The 20087-nt window shown below is 42.3% G+C and overlaps 1 protein-coding gene across 1 annotated transcript; it reads left to right on the top strand.

The window, feature by feature from the left end:
• Positions 1-11700: 11700 nt before the first annotated feature.
• ora6 (olfactory receptor class A related 6) lies at positions 11701-12642 on the top strand (the record flags this gene model as incomplete). The annotated part of the gene is made up of 1 exon (XM_079215718.1): positions 11701-12642. The coding sequence occupies one exon, from the start codon at positions 11701-11703 to the stop codon at positions 12640-12642; it is 942 nt and encodes a 313-aa protein (XP_079071844.1).
• Positions 12643-20087: the final 7445 nt, after the last annotated feature.

Here is a 20087-nt window from a genome sequence, read left to right as displayed (position 1 = left end):
CCACTCCCTGGGAATCTCCTTCATCACCATGGCCATTATCTGCCTCTGCAACGTCCTCCAGACATGACTAAAAAGCATGCACATACAAAATAAATAAATTAAATAGGAAAGCTGGCCATGCAACCCCGTATGCTCTGCCTGAATAAAATAAAATAAAAAGATAATGTGGAGCAGCCGCTACTCACCGTAGCGTAGCTCTCTCTCTCTCTCTCTCTGCGTGGCGGGCAATATCTCGTCTAATTTTTTCAAATGGTGCGAGGAGCCCGTCGTGGAGGAGGGTGCGGGGTGTTTGGGGCACCTTACGTTTCCTAAATGGCTCTATAGGTAGAGGCAAGTCAGCCTGGTCCGACTGCTGGAGCGACGCAGCTCCAACTGGAGGAAATAGAAATACATTTTAAAAAACACGAATGACGCCGATGTGTCGCCACTGCACTCGAGAGGAACCCTCTTCTGAAATATCGACGAAGAGAGAGAGAGAGAGAGAGAGAGAGAGAGAGAGAGAGAGAGAGAGAGAGAGCGGGGAGACGGAGCAAAGTACTCGCTCTTCTCTCGCAGCACTCCTCCGCCCGGGATGTTTTTGATATATATCCTATCCACTCTTGCGACGCCGACACGGCTTTAAAAAACCCTCCGCGTGCTGCTGCGTGAGTCCGTATCGGCTGCACACACTTCGCTTATATCCGCCACTTGGCATGAAGACTGCACGCGTACCAGTCGGCGCGTTGAACAACAACTAGCAGCACAACAGGACTGCGGCGCTGACAGGCTGGGGATGGTGGTGGGCTGAGGCCCCCCCCTGCTGCTGCCACGCAAAAGTGAAGAAATCCTATAAGCAACAAAAGTCTCTCCGGTCCCGTTTAAGAAACAAAAAAAATGTGTTTTACATAACAACCAGAACATCCTCAACGTACTTCTGTGCTGAAGCATGTGATGGCAACATGGTGAGCCTTTTAAAGGGGTATCCACGCGTAACTGCAGGCGAGGGGGTTTGCCTCTTTGGGACCCACCCCGTCAACTTTCTTGCACCTGTTTACAAACCCGTGTGCCTCTGGTTTGGTTTAAACCAGGAAAACCTGCTTGCATGGGCTCCATGCCAAAGATCACAAGCATGGGTCCAACCTAAGTTTGATTCCCAATCAAATTTGATTCCCAATCAAATTTAGCACGAATTAGTATATTTACCATATAATAATGCATGATCTCTAATCCATCAACCTTGAGATTTATGAATCAGAATTAGTTTTATTTCGCCAATGTGTGCACATACAAGGAATTTGATTTTGATGGACATACACAGAAATATAAATAACATCTTGTGACAAGGATGAAAAAGCTGGAAAGAACAGACATCACATACATATATTTATATGCATATAAACCAACCATAAAGGGAGAAATCAAACATCTACAAGTCAAGTGTTCTGTAAGTTGTGAGCAAAACAAATAGAGCAAAGAATTAAATCGGATATATGGAGGCTTTACTTTGACAAGAAATCCAAGCTTATGGCAACTGCCTTGAACTCATGCAGGTTAATATATTAATATTCTTTATAGAATATGCACCATAAAAGACAATTTCAACCAAGGAGCGTCCTGCCTTTATGGCCCTGCATTATTAATCTTGTCATTGTCCCAGTCTTGAAGAGGCGTCTGTGTATTATATTGTACTCATGGAGCATATTCCGAAATAAAGGTGTGTTAATCAAATTGCATAAAATTAATTGAAACTTTGACAACGGGACAAGATAGATTTCAGCATAAGTCTGTTTCTTGGGGATAAAATGAAGACTGCAGGAGCAACGCTTCCAAAATCAACCGTGCATTTTAGTTTGAGTCTCCGCTAGGAACTCTTCACACTTAACTAACTCCACAGGCAAATGTTGTTGTTGCTTTGACCAGCTAACAATTAAAGTCTTAAACACATTTAATTTGGTGAACTGGAAATTAAATGTAATTCTTCCACAAACAATATAATTCTCAAAGGCGTTATGTACAAAACTGTAGCTTTTCAATTGCCTGTCAACAACTCTCAACATAGTGACGGCTAAGCTAGCAGCTCACGGCTAACAGCGCCAATGCTGCAAAAGTGCAGAGGTAACCGTGTTTACCTGAGTGGAACCGGAGGATGGGTGGTGTTGGTCAGGATGGTGTTATAAACTGTAGCTGCAAGGCGAGGAGAAGCTCGGGTGACACCCCACACCCACACACCCGCTCAGGTAGACATCACGCCGCTATATCTTTACTCAGCAAAGTTGTTCGCTGCAATATTGATGCTCTGAATATCGAATGAAGCACCGTTAGCTAAGTGATTGGAAAGTGATTCATTTTGATTGCTGCAGCATATTAACATTTAGATGAAAATTCTAGTCAGCTCTGTAGCCGAGGTGCCGTCGTTCAAATGCAAGTTTTGTCCGAAATCCCAGTTTCTCAGATTTGACTTCAAATGATGAAGATCATAATCAAGTTAGGTCTTCAGTTCTATAGGCCAAAAGCAAGTCTTCACTCTGAACAATCTTTACAATAAATTTTTCATATGTTAATTTAAGACTCACGTTAGACATTTTGACTTAGTGGGAAAAGTAACAATGTTTTTAATGATGGCTCTGTTTTATCCAAATGCCACACATTTTATTTTATAATTTCCGACTTTTCTGAATGTGTGAAAAATTTGAGCAGTTGCAACTTTTCACATAACATTAACTTGTATCATGTGTAAATACAAACAACAAAAATGTCCAGACAGTATAACATTTAAAAGTCTTTATCTATGTTCATCTCACAAGAGATAAAAACTGTGAATCCACACAGACTCAAGTGCAGCTTCAATAAAATGAATCAACTGCAACTCAGTCAATCACAACTTGGAACTGAATTTTGTTTACAAATGTAATTTCTAAATCGGTGTGTTCACACTTTGTTCCACATGTTTGAAATGGGGGTTGATTTTTTTGTATTACTATAATCTTTATGAGCACATCCACTTCTTTTCACTGATTGGAGGTTGAAGGTGGGTGGAGCTACGCTGGAATTGCATCATCTCACCCAACTACATACACCAATAAGAATGACAGACGTGACCCTCCCACTCCAGAACTGTGTATAAAGAGAGAGTCCCGTAAACGGAGGTAAATAATGATGATTGCTACGTGATTTAGGAAGACCGCAGCTACGGGAAGTACTTGGCGGACAATTTGCATGCGTATTGGTAGAAATCGGTACGAACAGAGACAGATATTGGATTTTTGTTGGTAAATAAATCGATTTAACATGTTCATATAGCGCAACGTCAATTTTGTGTTTTTCAAAAGTAAAATTTGCCAATATTTGAGACGTTTCCTTGCTTAAAAGGTATGTAGTGAGATTTAGTGGCATCTAGTGGCGAGTTTGAAGATTGCAAGCAACAACATACCCCTCCATTCGCTAACGCCTTTCCAAGTGAGTCGGAGAATACATGGCCCTCTGATTGTATCTTTTGGATGTTTCTACTTTTTGTGTTTCTACTTTTGTGTGTGTGTGTGTGTGTGTGTGTGTGTGTGTGTGTGTGTGTGTGTGTGTGTGTGTGTGGTTGGAGAAGCTCAGCCCGGCACAGATAGCAGAGAAGATGCTCGGTGCATGGCATTGCAACATGGCAGACTCCATGGTACAAGGACACAGAAGTATCTCCCAAGAGTGCAATATTTATACATAAATATAACCTTAAACAAGCCCACTGATTAAAATGGACAGTTACTAAGCTATTAAAACAGTTATACTTTAAATATATCAGTTATTAAAGTCCTATTTTAATTGTACAATGGTGGCAAATCCATCAAATAGCCATTGACCATTGGAGCAATAAAATCCTTATTTTTTCACACCTTACCCTGCCTTCCCAGTTTTGCTTACCGTGGTCCTTCACAGTGGGGTAGAATAAAAAAAGAAGAAATTATCCTATATTAATCCCCTGGGGGAAATTGGTCTCTGCATTTAACCCCTTAGTAATTAAGGAGCCGTGTGTGCCGTGAGGCGCCTGGGGAGCAACTAGGGGTTAAGTGTCTTGCTCAAGGACACTTCAACATGCGAACTATGGGGAGACCAGGGATCCAACCGGCTACCTTGTGGTTTCAGAATGACCACTTTCCTCATGAGCTACAGCCTCCTTTAAATAGTCTGTAAAAGAGTACCCTTTCATTTACATTTCATATCCTGTATTTATTTTTTGTTTATTTAAATGATCACTTACTGTCACTTTAAAAAATAATTATTATAAACAATAAAACCAAATGAAAATAATTACTCACTACATCTGCTCTTTCTGTGATCCTGGTAAAACACAACAAAGCCAATCATAATTACATTTCATACTATCCATCACAAAACAACAAATCCTCACAAGCAGATCTTACCATCTCAGGACAAGCGACCTGGGCCCCATTTCCCGTATGTGGTTCAACAAAGTCGATCAAATGTTCTATTATCCAGCTTAAATTACCGCGATGATTCACATCAGACTAACTCGGTTTCTCCACAGGTGATCCGTGCTCAAACGGTCTCGTTAATTCAGCCATCTGGATAATTGCACGTGCGCGTCTGCTTCAAAAGAGGGGGGAAAATCGAACACATATTGCATGATCTTATAGCAGTACAATGGCAAATAAACTCAAAGGACAAGCCACTTTTTTCGCCACTGACAAGCAGGAGATGATCATGAACGCATATGAGGAAGTCAAGACCTTAATCATGGCAAAGTCTAATGCTGCGTTCACACTAAAAACGTTGCGAATATTCGCAACGCTTTTGGTTTGAACCCAGCTTAACACCATCACCGCTAGACATTAAAATAGAGTTAAATGCATCAGTGTTGGGAAAATGTATTGACTAATTTTAAGTGCCTCATCACCCAAATCAATCAGATTATATTTATTTAAATGTGCCTGCTGGCAGTAGTATACAAATTAATATATATTTACGAGGATATATGTACTGTATGCACATATGTATCATGTACTAAATATGTGTATCTACGTGTATGTGTAGATTACCAGATAATGTATGTATGTATTATTCATAATCAGAAATTCAATCAATTGAAGCAGTGAAAATAAATTGTGTGTGATTCTCTGTATTCTTCTTATGAGTCCACCTGAATCATTTTTTCTACAATAATGATATGTATGGTGTACTAATAACACTGTCATATAATTATCAGTGCTTTCAACACATCCATAAGTTTCTTGAGCGCTAAATAAACGTTACAAACAGCACGCCATGCAGCGGGTGATATCTGTGAGTCTATGTCTGTGAGACGGTCAATCAGCTGCGCCTGTGGTGTTCAATGTACGGCTCGAGAAGGTCCCGCAAATACATTATTCCTTTTGGCAGAATCAATAGCGCTCGTACAGGAAGTCATCATGTTGTGAGAACGAATCTTGGCGCTCTGGAAGAACACTCTCCCTATAAAACTAATATAACTAATATTGCTCCTTCATCAATGAGGAAGGGAGCTGGCTTTTTTTTGTCCGGCGGGAGTGGCCAGCTTATCCAGTGAATTGAAGTAAACCTGCCCTGGAGCAGGTTAAGGGATTTCGATGTGTTGCTATGGTGATTTATCCAAACTTGCTTTGTGGAACTGAAAAGCCTGACCTACGTCATCTTATCCTGAAACTTAGTAAGCCAGGTACGAGCAATAGGGCCCTGAACGGAAACTTTACCGTCTGATATTCACTCCTTGCAAGTGAATGAGGAATAGATGAGGGAACAGGACCACCATGAACTGGTTAGAGCATACAGCGACCAACACTTACCTCTGGCTGCCTCCTTTGTTGCGCAACAGCATTTCATGCACTTCCTGGTTCAGGGGGTCTCAGGACCCAGTAGACTTTAGGGGCCCAAGCATCTTGGAAGAATATCTAGAAAGAAGCGGGACTGAACTGTGATTTAATGCGGACTGGTGCTGCTAAACAAGACCAGCGGGACACACTCGGATTCATCTGCTCAGCCGACTAAGATGCGTTGAGGGTCGTGGAGGTCTGGACCCTAGCAAATGTCCCACTGGTGTGGCAGCAGGAGAGTTCTGAGAACACTACGTAGCACAGGAGGGTGCTGAGTAACTCCTACCTCGAGGCTCATCGGGTCTTCCCTCCCTCTTCCAGGGTTGTGGCCTCTGCTCGCACATCTGGGAGAGTGTAGTCAGGTTCTTGGCGCTCTATACGTTTCAACTCCCTGCAAAGATTTAGGTGAAGCTCATGGTGTGTGGGAGCTTCCAGTGCTGTTTTTCTGAATCCAAGCCACTGCTCGATCCTGCTACTTGGAGCCTGGATTTGCTGGACCAATTCCCTCAATTCCTGAAGTTCACTGGTGATGATTGGGGTGAGAAACAGTTAGTACATGCACAGACTATGGAGCGCTTTAGCTTAGCAGGAAAGAACTGATGCATGTCAGCCCTGATTTCGAGCAGGTCCCGTCGATGTGTTCACTGCGGTTTTGTTTGTCAAAAAGAAGAAAAAAAGGAAAAAAATATGATAAAGAAAACAGTCCTCTCAGAAACCAAGCACACTGACAATGCTTCAAGCACACACAACACCATAATGTGTCCAGGCTGCATCAAAGGCATGCTTTAGCTAGTAACTTTAGCTACTACCTTTGGATCCCAATGGTCCTTCAACTCAGAATCAGGATCTGGAGAGAGTGTCTGATTGGGTGAAAATGAACAACGTAGCCCTGAACATTTCAAAAAGTAAATGTATTGTGTTTGGCTCAAGGAACACACTTAATGGTGACACACAATTTCACCTGTCAATGTCAGTGTAACGATCCCTGTTACCCCACGAGTATCGGGCAGCACAAAGAGAGCAACACACCGTAGTTTGCAGGTCCGTAACAAGCTTTATTTTTGACAGGTAAAGTGCAGGTATGCCTGGGTTGTCGTTTCCTCGACTGTCAGCCATTCCACCGTCTCTGCTACCTGTCTTCCCACTCCTCCTCAGCCACTGCTTGTATGGGAGACACAGCCCCACCCACACACAAACAATTGCACCCAGCTGAGGCTGATCACGCCTCATCCCGGCACCTGTTCCCTGAGTCGCTTTTCCCCTCCCCCTCTGCAGCTGAGCTAACCACGCCCCTGCCACCATAGTCAGGTTCAGCAATAGAACAGGTCAAGAATGCCAAACTACTGGGTGTAGTGTTGGACCAACAGTTGTCGTGGTCTGAGCACATTGATGGCATTGTCACTAGAATGGGAAGAGGCATAGCTATGACCAGAAAGTGCTTTGCTTATTTAACACTCTCTATCGTTTGTCAGGTGTTACACTCCCTGGTCTTTTGTCACCTGCTATACTGTCCATTCACACATAAACAGGACAGGACATAAACAAACTACAAATTGTTCAAAACCGAGCTGCCAGATTAGCACTCCAGTGTTCAATTAGAACTAACACAGCATATATGCACTCTCGCCTGTCATGGTTCTCAGTGGAAACTCAACTTCACTATAGCCTCCTCACGTTTTTCAGAAAGGTAGTATTTAATCAGACACTTGAATATTTATTCAATCAATTACAATATACATTTAACAGACATAACCATCACACAAGGAACGCTAGCTTAGGTCACTTGATACCTCCAACCCCAAGAACAAACCTCCTCAAACGCACAGTTATTTTTCGTTCAATTGCTGCTTGGAATTCGCTACCTCCTCATATTACTCATACTGGTAATAATCTGTCATTTAAAAAACATCTAAAGACGCACCTCAGGACATTAATCACTTGACGTTTTCCTTTGCTTTTTAGTCATCTGATTTTTCTTGTATAAGTTATGGTTGAACTGCATATTATACTGCACTAGGTATCTGACTGTACTATTTTTATTCTGTTTGTATGATTTTTAACTGTTTGTTTCACGTTATGTTTTGCACGTTTTTGTATGTATTTTGTCCTTTCTGTGGACCCCAGGAAGATTAGCGACCGCTAAGGCGTCAGCTAATGGGGATCCAGTAAATAAACTAAACTAAACTTCACGTTTATACAAATAAAGTAAATACAAACTTAAGGTCTGCGGATGTAAATCTTGTGACGATCCCTCCGCTCCATTTAGTGTCCCTGGTTCATCTTTATCTAGCAGGATCTGGGTTGTCAACTGAGTACAAGCCGTTAGTGTGGCTGTATACATGTTTATGTATGTGTCCCTAACCCCCCTAAATATATATGTGTGTGTGTGTGTGTGTGTGTGTGTGTGTGTGTGTGTGTGTGTGTGTGTGTGTGTGTGTGTGTGTGTGTGCCAAACCAAAAACCCATTTTGGTTCTTTCTACTTAGGGAGGTTATAGCATTTTTTGCATTGTCATTTAGAGTATGTTAGCGTATTATGACGTTAGCATTTGGCTCAAAGCACCGCTGTGTATAAGTAAAATCCATTAGTGGCTGTAGACTTTATGTCTAATAAGGAGGTTATAGTTGTCCACTAAACACAGTCCAGTGAGTTTACCTACAAAATATGCAAGTCAACAGATGTGATGTGTGGAAACCCCAAACTAAATCTCACTGTATTGAACTGAAACAACAGTGCTTTGTGGTTTGGGTTGAGCTATTAAGTTATCAATTAACTATATTTCACCTTAACAGAATGAAACAAGGAAAATGCTGTTCGAGCAGGGCCCTATTTCTCGTACCTGGCTTACTGAGTTAGCGGGCTAATTGTCAGGATAAGATTACGTAGGTCAGGCTTTCTCGGTTTCTCGAAGCAAGCTTCGATTAATCACCAGAGCAACACAGCCAAAAATGTAAACCTGCTCCCGGGCAGGCTTACTGAAATTCATTGGGTAAGCTGGCCACTCCCACGGACAAAAAAGGCAGCTCCCTTCCTCATTGATGAAGGAGCAATATTAGTTATATTAGTTTTATAGGGAGAGAGTTCTTTCAGATCACCAGGATCCATCCTTTACATTATCATGACTTTCTGCACGTGGCGATATAGATTTTGCAGGCAAGAAATACTTTATTTCCGAAAGCTTCTTGAGCTGCAGACAATGAACACCACAGGTGCAGCTGATCGCCCGTCTCACAGACATAGACTATCAGCCGCTGCAGGCCACACTGTTCTAACGTTTATTTAGCGCTTCGGAAACTTATGGATGTGTTGAAAGCACTCATAATTATATGACAGTGCTATTAGTACACCATACATATCATTATTATAGAACATGATTAAGGTGATCGTGATAAGAATACAGAGAATCACACACAATTTATTTTCACTGCTTCAATTGATTGAATTTCTGATTATGAATAATACATACATACTGATCCGCCCATACAGATATTCAAACTCATAGTTATATGGTAATCGACACATACATGTATATACACATATATAATACATGATTCATACGTGCATGCAGTACATATATCCTCATAAGTATATATTTATTTGTAAATAGAATCTGATTGATTTGGGTGATGAAGCACTTACAATTTGCCGATACATTTTCCCAAGACTGACGCATTTAACTTGTCTGATATATTTGCGACGCTTATGTCTCGCAGCGGGGGCGTTGTTAAAGTTGCGTTCACGGCAACAATGTTGCAAAAACTTTGGAATATTCGCAACGCGTTTGCTGTGAATGACTACGGTATTGACTTCCTCATATGCCTTCATGATCATCTCCTGCTTCTCAGTAGAGAAATAAAAAGAGGTTCCTCTGAGTTTATTTGCCATTGTACTGTTAGAACATCGTGGTGTCAGTGCTCGATTATTATCCCTTCTGAAGAGGAGCGGGCGCGCGCATTTATCCAGATGACTGACGTCTGGCTAGAATTAACGAGACCGTTTCAGCGCGGATCAGCCGTGAAGAAACCCAGATAGCCTGATGTCAATCATCTCGCTAATTTAAACTGGAGATTAGGACATTTGCTTGACTTTGTTTAGCCAGGTACGAGAAACAGGACCCAGCTCTCCGATTGATAGCTATTGAATGCTGGAAAAAGGACTTTACAAAGCTGTCCAGGTTCTTTATGTAACTAGTTTATCCATTTACTGCCAGTGTAGAGCTTATCCTTCTTTTTGCACACACACATACACACACACACACACACACACACACACACACACACACACACACACACACACACACACACACACACAGATACACACAGTGGGATTCACAATTAAGCTGAGTCAGGATGCAGGGCTTGATTGAAAATAAAGTCTGCTAACTAGCCGACACACTAAAAGAGGGAAAGAGACAAGCTGGAACATGAACTGGTTCTGGGTAAACAAGGGTCCAGGAGCCATTATGTCCCATTATGTCTTTTCCTCTGTTTGTCCACCACACACACACACACACACACACACACACACACACACACACACACACACACACACACACACACACACATGCATAAACACAGATTATTTATGATATTCTAATTATTTACATTGAAATCAAGAGATATTCATCTAACATCATCAAATTGGTTTGTCAAAGTCAATATATTTGCAACTTTCTCAGTTCTTCTCTCCTCTTCACAGATTCTCTTATTCCGAAACAGGAAGTGATTCCTGATTCCACTGATTTATAGAGACATAACTGGCACTGTGAACTTCTGGCCTCAGCTGCTATCATTTCCTCTCTGAAATATACTTAATACTGGCAACATATATGCAGTAAACAAGTAGAATAGTATCAGTTTCTCAAAGTCAAACCACTTACATTACTTACCTTTTTCCAATGGTATTACTATCTCAGTATCTCAATTATATGTATTTTACTTTCCTGAAGAGGTGACAAAGGCTTTGACATTATCCCCTCAAAATATGTTACACTTCTAATGAATGGAGGAAGAAACATAACTCAAATGACTAATAGGACAATATTTGAAACTGACTTCTCTGAGTTCTTTTCTCATACTCTTTAGTGTCTTATTCTGAAACGTAAACTTGTAGCATCATGCTGAGATTTCTGCAAAGCAATGCCAATTGTCCAAACAGATACCGGTAAATTAAACACACACATATACACAGGGTGGATATTACCAGTTAAGAGTTTCTCAAGGTGACACTATTTAAATTGCTGCTCTTTTTCAAATCAAGTATCATGATTTTAGTATTTTAATACTTTCCTGAAGAGGCAGCAAAGGCTTTGACATTATCCCCTCCAAGTGTTTTACACCTCTACTTAGTGGGTGGAGAAACTTAAGTTCCAAATAGTTAATAGGAGGGGTTCAAAGGATGTCATTAGTTGATATATATTTTTTGTTTTTGGTATGGCACAGTTGTGTGTGGTAAGTCGATAATATAGCATGCCAATTAAAGCACGTAATGACAAGGACGAGGCGAGGAACTAGTGGCAAAGGATGTAAATTAGCTCTTGCAGGAATTGCACTCGGTGATGTCAGCCGGTGGAAATAAAAGAAGGAAAAAAAGAAAAAACCTGCTTTAAATCACTGTGCTGGTCTCAAGATGAGGCTTTGAAAAGCTCAGAGGTAAAACTTTAATGACTCCAAGCCTTCGATGTTTCCAGCCTCTCGTCTATAACGAGCGAAGCCAATCACCGAGCTACGTTCTTGCCACCTTTGAGAACTTGATGACAAGGGCGCCTGGTCAGTGATGCGTCAAAGAGAGATGACACAAAACTTCGCCCCGCGCTGGAGGAACATATCTCTGTCTGACGAGAGGAACACGTACGACGCTTGTTTTGTGTGATCAAGGCTATACGTTCAACAATGGTTGGTGTTGCTGTCAACCTCCTGGGCTTGAGAGTATTCATTGTGTGCATAGGACTTGTAGGTAATGTTTTTCTCATCCTCGCCATCATTCAGACCAAGTTCACCCGACTCAAATCCTTTGAGTTATTTCTCTTGGGGCTGGCGGCAGCCAACTTGGAGGAAATTCTCATCATGACCGCCTTTGACGTCGTCGTCCTCCAGACCTCCTCCGCTGCTGTAGGCACTTGGTCGTGCCGCTCGCTCAAGTTCCTGACAAAGTTCGGGGAGATTGCCAGCATCCTCTTCACCGTCCTCATCAGCGTCTTCCGCCAGCAGAAGCTGAGAGACGCCGACAAGAGGGCCAACCATCCGATCTACCTGGACAGCATCCGGTCGGCCTGGATGGCGAGCGGAGCCTGCGTGCTGTTTGCCGCGCTGCTGAGTCTCCCCGTTTTCATCATCGTTGCTGAAGGCCCTGCGGGGAACGCCACGGGAAACGCCACGGCCATGGGAAACGCCACGGCCATGGGAAACGGCAGCGGCTGCCTACCGGACTTCTTTCAGTGTAGCGAAGACCATTGCCCCGCAATCAACGGCGTTTACAAATACCTGTTCCTCCTGCTGTGCAACATGCTGCCCCTGGCCGTCGTCACCGTCACCGGCTGCCTCATCATCGCGGTGCTGCTGGGTCATAGGTCGAAGGTGAGACCAGCGTCCATAGGCCGGAGGGGCAGAGGTTCGAGTCTCCATCGAAGCACCGTAGCCGTGCTGGCGGCCATGGGGTTGTTCCAGCTCGACTGGACTCTCTACCTGATCCTCCAGCTGACCATAATCCCCACTGACTGGAATTTCTGGGCCGAAGCCGAGTTCCTTATCTCATTTTCCTACACGTCCATCAGTCCGTACGTGTACGGGATGGGGAATAACCTGTTCTCTCTCAGGAACTTTAGAAAGAAGTAACCTCAAAGTTTCCTCTGGCTCAATGTGTTTTTTTTTAATGGAATGAGCTCTTATTGTTTTTAGCGATAAAATATAATTAAGCCGAAACAAATCACAGAAGGGCTTTTTGATTGCCAAGATATGCCATCTTGTTAAATTACATGTTTTAAAGCGACAATGATATTTTGTTAGTTCAGGAAGGGAGCGGTTTATTTTTTATAAATGCTTTCAGGCTCAGACATTTGTATTACCTTTTACAGCTTTAATTGTGTTACAATTAAATAATTGATCTTTGATTAAATCTCATTTGAAATTTTAAAGTTCCTTTGCTACACATTTTGTTTTTCAGTCCCAAAGTTTGATATATTTGTATAAGAAACCTTAGAGCGAATGCCTTTTTTTTGGAATGACAAAAGTACTAAAGAACTGTCATTGTTTTGGCTGAAAAAACAAACGTCTCTGCTCCAGGAGATGCTTTCTTACAGACCGGCAGTTGGAGGATGTGATGCAGCTAGAGCCAAAACAGTCTCTGCCTTGCATACATGCCCAAAAATCACACCTTATTTTTAAGTGCAACTATTCACATAACCGCTGCATTTGTATATAAACTTATACAACATGACCACTGAATTATTTTTACAGTACAATACATTGTCAGCTTTCTCTATTTTCTTCTGCAGTTTAAGCTTTTGTAACGTCGCTGAAAAGACGGGTCACATGTTAGTCTTACTGGTTTTATTGTGGCCAGTTTATTTAGATTCATGAGATTAGAGATTGATGTTAAATCTCTGCTAAAACTACATGATTTAGCCTCCAACTGAACAGCAAAAACTGTATGATGTAGGAATCCCTCTGTGAGCGATATGAGTGTCTGACAGTAAGGAAAGACCGGCTGCACTCTGAAGAACTGGTAATTTTCATTCTGTCTTGGCATCTTAATTTGGGTTTCTAAATATGATCCTGTGACAAAATACGGATCACTGTTACATCGTGCCCACAGTCTAAACTCAAAAGTCGTCTCTTATTAACACCGGTTTTGAAAAGGCGATGATAGACTAAATATTGTGCCTGTTTGTGGACATTTTTTATTTGGTTTGACAGTTGTGATAGAAGCTCACAAAGGCCATTCAAAGTCTGCACGCTGCTCTTTGTCTGTGCTGCCACCACTGATGTTACATTAGTGACAATTTGGTGGATATACACTCTGTATTGTTTGTGTGGAAGTAAAACACAAAGTCACACATATTAAAGAGTTCTTATATACTGCAGAACTCTTTAATATGTGTGACTTATTATGCAGCAAAATATGAAGAGCCCATGGGAACTCTATATTAAAAACAGTTTGCATTAAACATATTCAGCGTCAAGATGGGAGCAATAACGTGTGGTTAAATAGTAATAATGTGGGGTGTTTTTCTCTTTAAAATATAAACAATAAGTGTTGTATGTCTGCAGCATTGTAGGTTAACGTCCTGATTCATTTCTTTTCCACCAGAAAATAAGTTTATTCAAATTATTGAAGATATATTCTTAATCCAATATGGAAGTTGTACAGTAAATATTTTCATGAATGACAGTTCAAACAATTGTCTTTTAAAAATGTTTTTTATGGGAGGTTTTGCCTCCTGCAGATTATTGTCTTAATATGACACATGGCCATGGAAGCTTTATGTGAAAGCCTTTTATGTTTTATTCCAGACGGTCAAATGTGTAATTCGTTTCTATATTTTATGAAAGCCACATAACTGTACAGGTATTTTTAAGATAAACTGCTGCTCCACAACAGAAACACGGGAGCAGCAGCATATCGCCACGAGATCCCCACGTGGAGCACAAAGATCGGTAGATTCACGTGGGCTCCCCCCCCCCCCACACTTCCTAGTTCTCCGGGTTAGACCCCGCCCTGTTGGTTTAAACACATATTACTCCCGATGTTGTATTATTTCAGGCTTTCGGTTGGTGTGGGATGAACTATGTAACCCGTTATTGGAGTTTAATATATTAATAGAAGCGGTGTTGTTTGCTTGTGCTAAAAAACACAAACAACTCAGATGACATTTCACTTGATCGTCCCGGCGTTAAACCCGTGTTTACACTCGTGCACAACAGCTGTGATGCACACTCGCCATATTTATTGCCTGTTTTATTTACTTGAAGCATCGAGCTGTTGGAGACCCACCTCTCTCTCTCCCTCGTCGCCACTGAATCACTGAGCCATCTTCCTCACATTCCGTATTTTACTTATATTTACCATCACGTTTTTTTCTTCTTTTTCTAAGCCATAATAAGACACAATAAATCAGCTTGGACAGCGAGCTGCTTATCAGTGTCCAGTCCAGTGTCGCCTGCAGGAGCTTTTGGTGGCAAATATGCGGAATATCTCACACGTTTAGACATCATTTTGGGTGGAAGATGTAGTTCCGGTAGTAGATATATTAAACATACATTAAGGGGATATTCACTTGAGTCATCAACAAAGACTACACATTTTAATTAAAGCTTATTATTTGCTATATATTGGTTTGTTTGGTTACATTATTGACCTGTATTTATCACATTTAGCCGCCATCTTATCAGAGAAACAAAGCCAGTCAACGTTGTTTTGTGGCGTGTTGGTCTTAATGTTTTAGAAAGAGTAGATCTGAAGTTATTGATAGATCATGCGGGTTAATTTTGAGGAATTGTTGCTAGGGTATATTTCTAACTACATTGACTGCCCCGTGCTACAAATTAACTTTTGTTTTGTTTGATTAAATCGGCGGTGTGTTTGGGTCGAAGTCTCAGACCCCCCCTGGCACCACGATGAAACAACTGTCCGGTGAAGTCCTGGGGAGGGAGCCTGCGCATTGGCTGCTGGAGCTCGACCGCTATGGTGAACGTGTGACGTCACCGCTCAAGAGCACGGATGTGTGTGTGTGTGTGTGTGTGTGAGCGAGAGGGACATACAGGAGAGCGTGTCTGTGTATATGAGAGGGTGAGAATAGAAATGTGATCGAGAAAAAAGTGAAGTGAAGGATATACAAAGGAAAGGAAAATAAAAGTCGCGCGTCCGTGCTTTTATATCGGGAATTATCAAAAAAGCGAAACATTGTCGCGCAAACTTGTTGAGAGTTGTCCTGCGCGCGCGGACTGAGCTCGAGGTGGGAGCAAGCGAGAGAAAAAAAAAACATAATCTCCGGGATGGTGGACTCCCGCTTCCCTCGCTCTGACGGCCCGGGAATCACGCGCTATTGAAAGGGGGCCGATATCTTACGTGCATGCGCCTTTGAGCTTCACTTGGCGGCGTGCACGCTCGGGTCGGTCGATCGCGAGCACACACACACTGGCTCGTGGCTCTCGGCCTCCATTTGCCAGTTCGTGTTCACGTTCGAGGGATTCAACCCGAGGAGGCCCCCGTGCAAACGGCGACGACGACCGCGCGCAACAGTTGGAGTCTTTGCCGTAAACGTTGACGTTATGTCGCCGTCGTAGGCCACGAGGCGGTCGAGCCCGACGACGAAAAGGTAAGGCGTGAGTGAAACCTGCAACTTTTCCAACTTGGTGAGTGGCGGAGCGGGAGGCCTTCCCTTTTTCTGCGGTGTGTGTGTGAGGAAGAACAAAAAAAAAAGAGCTGTTGTCAAACAACTTAAATTGTCAAGCGTGGCTTTTTTTTTTTTTTTAAAGGAGTTGAAATATTTACACGGAAAACCGTTGGGAGTTTTTGTCGTAAACAAGCCGTTGAAGACCGATTTAACGTCCTCGTTCGGCCGGTAAACACCTTTTTTAGACCACAGCATCTGCACTGGTGTGATTAGTAAATTGACCCAGAAAGGGCAGGATGACAACAACACAAGGTAACGTTACTCTCCCGTCGACGGAGGTGGATTTCTTCGGGGCTGCAAAGGTGGACACGTTTTTTGTTTATCACGGAAATGTCCCGTTTGAGGGGGTTATCGATACTTAACTTGCATGCCGGTCCTCCGCTGTGTGACGTCAGACTATTCGTCGATCACACCGAGGTGGTCTCCAAATAATATATGAAACTTAAAAAAACGCACTCAAACGTTACTCCCTTTGTGTTATTAGATGATGTAACGCTATATACTATTAGTCAAACATATTGTTTTAAGGGGGGTGCCAGCCAAGGGTCTTGGGGCGTATTTGTTTTGGTGTTTTCACCATGTGCATTGTTCTGTAGGGTTTACAATTAAATTACCATCTTCATGTGAAGTCACACTTGCATAGTGATAAAGCAGGCTTTTAAAAAAAATAAAAAAATCCATTATAGCACGTTGGATATAATTAATAAATGCATATTTGACATGTCCTTACACAGTGAATCAAGTCACCACGAGCTCATAGAAGGACCACATATGATATGTGCCGTGGTTGTAAATAATTAAATCATAATATTCTCCATTAGGAGCTGATTTATTTTTCAGGAGCGTGCATGCAGCTTATTCTAAAGTTGCTCTGGTTTGAGACGATGGCTTTGACCTGATGAGCTGCTCTATGAAATCATGCAGATCAGACATCAGACATCTTGAGATTTAGTCTGGTGTGCTCTGTAGTTTCACACAACCAGCAATGTGAGAAACCAACGGTTTAATGTCTTTTAATTTAGTATAACATGTGAACATTGCTTTGATTTTGGCTGTACATTCAGAGCATGTTTACCACTTGCAACGCTACTGTTGCTACAACTAGCAGTATATTTGCACATTTGTTTGGTTTTGTTCCGGAAAATGATACAATATTTATTATTTTAAGAATGAAGTATGAAGTAAATAACACTACTAGGGTTGTTTCCAGTAGAACTGCACAGTTTTGGATGCATTGACTGCTATAGTGTGTTCACATTTCTTGATGCATCTTTTGTGGTTCTATGGTATTTGCTGTACTTGGTTTTTATCATCTGTCTTGAGCTTTTGTCTGATGTTAGCACTTGTGTTTAATTGGCTATGAAATGTATACTGTACCCACGAAACATCTTGGTGCTGTTTAGTTAACATTGTTGTAATCGTATCATTTTCTCTTAGGCATCAAATGAAGTGGGACAGCCGTTGGTGATGCCAGCCACCGACTCCGACCCCACATCGATGGAGGACCCCCATGCATTGGACGAAGCAGAGAGGAGCTTGACTAACATGCTCTCCTCTGCGCCTTCTACGACCATCCCTTCTTCAACTCCTCTTGAGCCGACCGCCACGAGACCAAATCATTTCCCGAGCGAGATAAAGATTGAGAAAATAGCCGTCTCCGTGACAAGCAACGCTTGCAGCTCAGCTCTCTCTTCACCCGCTGAAGCTAGCCCGGCCAAGCCGGCTACAACGCCGCCTGTCGCCTTTGATGGGACTGTTGAAACGAGCCCAGCTACCTCACATATAGCGTCGGCGTCAGACTCCCTAACATGCACGGGGGCGAGCCTTGTCAGCGTATCAGAGCCGCTGCCGTCGACTGTGTTGCCATCTACCACATATGGCAATCTGGGTGTGAAAAATGACTTTCCCGCAGTGCTGACCTTCAAAGGTGTCAGCGTCACTCTGGAGAATAACAGCGTGTGGAAGCAGTTCTACGGCTGTGGGACGGAGATGATTCTCACCAAATCGGGGCGCCGCATGTTCCCGTATTGCAGGTATCGCCTGTCTGGCCTCGAGCCCGAGCGGAAGTACAGTTTGGTCCTTTCCATCGTTCCAACGGACCAGTACAAGTACCGCTGGAGCGCAACCAAATGGGAGATCACTGGTTCAGCAGAGCACCAGGGCCAGGGTCTGATCCGGGCCTTTTCCCACCATTACTCACCCACTCTGGGCTCGGAGTGGATGACTACCTTGGTTTCCTTCTACAAACTCAAACTGACCAATCATCCTCAAGACCTCGATGGTCACGTGGTCCTACAGTCCATGCATCGCTACATTCCTAGGCTACATGTGATACCTGTCCCAGACGGGAACGTACCCACAGCTGCCCAGCCCATGGTTATGGGACCAGAGAGCATGACTTTTACTTTTCCGCAAACCGAATTCATGGCCGTGACGACTTATCAGAACTTTCGGATCACCCAGCTGAAAATTAATCACAATCCGTTCGCAAAAGGCTTCAGGGAGGACGGGAACAACACCCGCCTGATCCGGGTCACGACTGATGCTCAACCTGTGGTGGTGACGGACACGCAGCCTTCTATTTTAACACCTGCTGAACCAAATGAGAACATTGAGGAGGTTGTGGATCTGAGGTGAGTTTACATATCTTTTTTTGTTGTTGTATGTATGTAATTGTTCTGTATGCAACACATTGATGTACACACCGCTGCATTAATAGGTGCCCCGGTAAAATCTAAAACAATCCAATACCTCTACCTTTTTAGGTAATAATATCCAGTTTTGATAAATCTTGTCTGGGAGCTATTCATTTAACTAGATGTTTAATTTTTTTGCGGTTGTCATTTTCAGTGGCTTTGAAACAGTTGTATTCATACATGTAGCACAACAGAAATGGCAGAGTTCATACACAGGAAGGAAACACAACAAATCTGTTCAGACAAGAACAATAAAATAATAACATTCATATTAATAATATTGTGGGTTTTTTTAATTTGTTTTTTAAAGATGCTTGAGTAACATCTTTTTTTCTGAAACTTTCATGCCAACAAAGCCACACATAAACAGCCATATAAAGATCCTATAGTTGGGTCCTTTTGGGTACCTTTTGACCTCGCCTTAGTGCAAGTGAGTGAGCCCAACACTAGTGTTCTGCTAACTCTCTCTACACGGAGACAGGCAAAACGGGCTTCATAATGTTCAGAAATGACGGGTTATTATCATTTAATCACAGAGGTGGTCCTCTCCTGGTAGTACATAACATTAAAGGTCTTTTGATCCAGTACCACAGAGTAACAGAAGGAGAGGAAAGTGACACATCTGAGAGGGAGACCCAGCTGAAAAATCGTCTTTAAAAAAAAAAGTTTTTTGTAAAAAACGTTCAGCTCCTTTACTGTGCAGTTCTAAGAAAGTGATTAAGTGATAAAGTGATAACTGAGTTTGAACAAAAACTGGCCATTATAAATGGAGGATATGCGACAGCTGGATTGTATTAGACTTTTTAGGTGTACCCAGTAAAGTGGCCAATAAGTGGATCTACATTTGGCATTTGACTATGTGCAACTTTTGTCAAAGCTTATTTTGGCATTCGACCAAAAATAATTTAGTATTTTGATGTTGCTGTTAACAAAATGTTGGCAGACTGATTGCTTTGGTTTAGTTTATTTGTTATGGACATCACACTCATAAGAATATTAACAAACATTCATGCACAAGGGCCAGATGCATTGTGTTCAGTGTTTTTTAGCAAAACGCTAATTTATCTCACCTGCACCGAAGGCTTTTTTGAAAAGGAAAAAAGAAAAATGAGTGGAAATACAGCCACAAAAACGTATACCAAAATAAAAAAATCATCATCTTATTATAACTGTGGTATACAAACATCCG

This window comes from Taurulus bubalis (genome assembly GCF_910589615.1).
Source record: "Taurulus bubalis genome assembly, chromosome: 3".
NCBI classification, from domain to species: Eukaryota; Metazoa; Chordata; class Actinopteri; order Perciformes; family Cottidae; genus Taurulus; species Taurulus bubalis.
The sequence above is the reverse complement of the archived record's forward strand: the minus strand, read 5'-3'. Positions and strand labels throughout refer to the sequence as shown.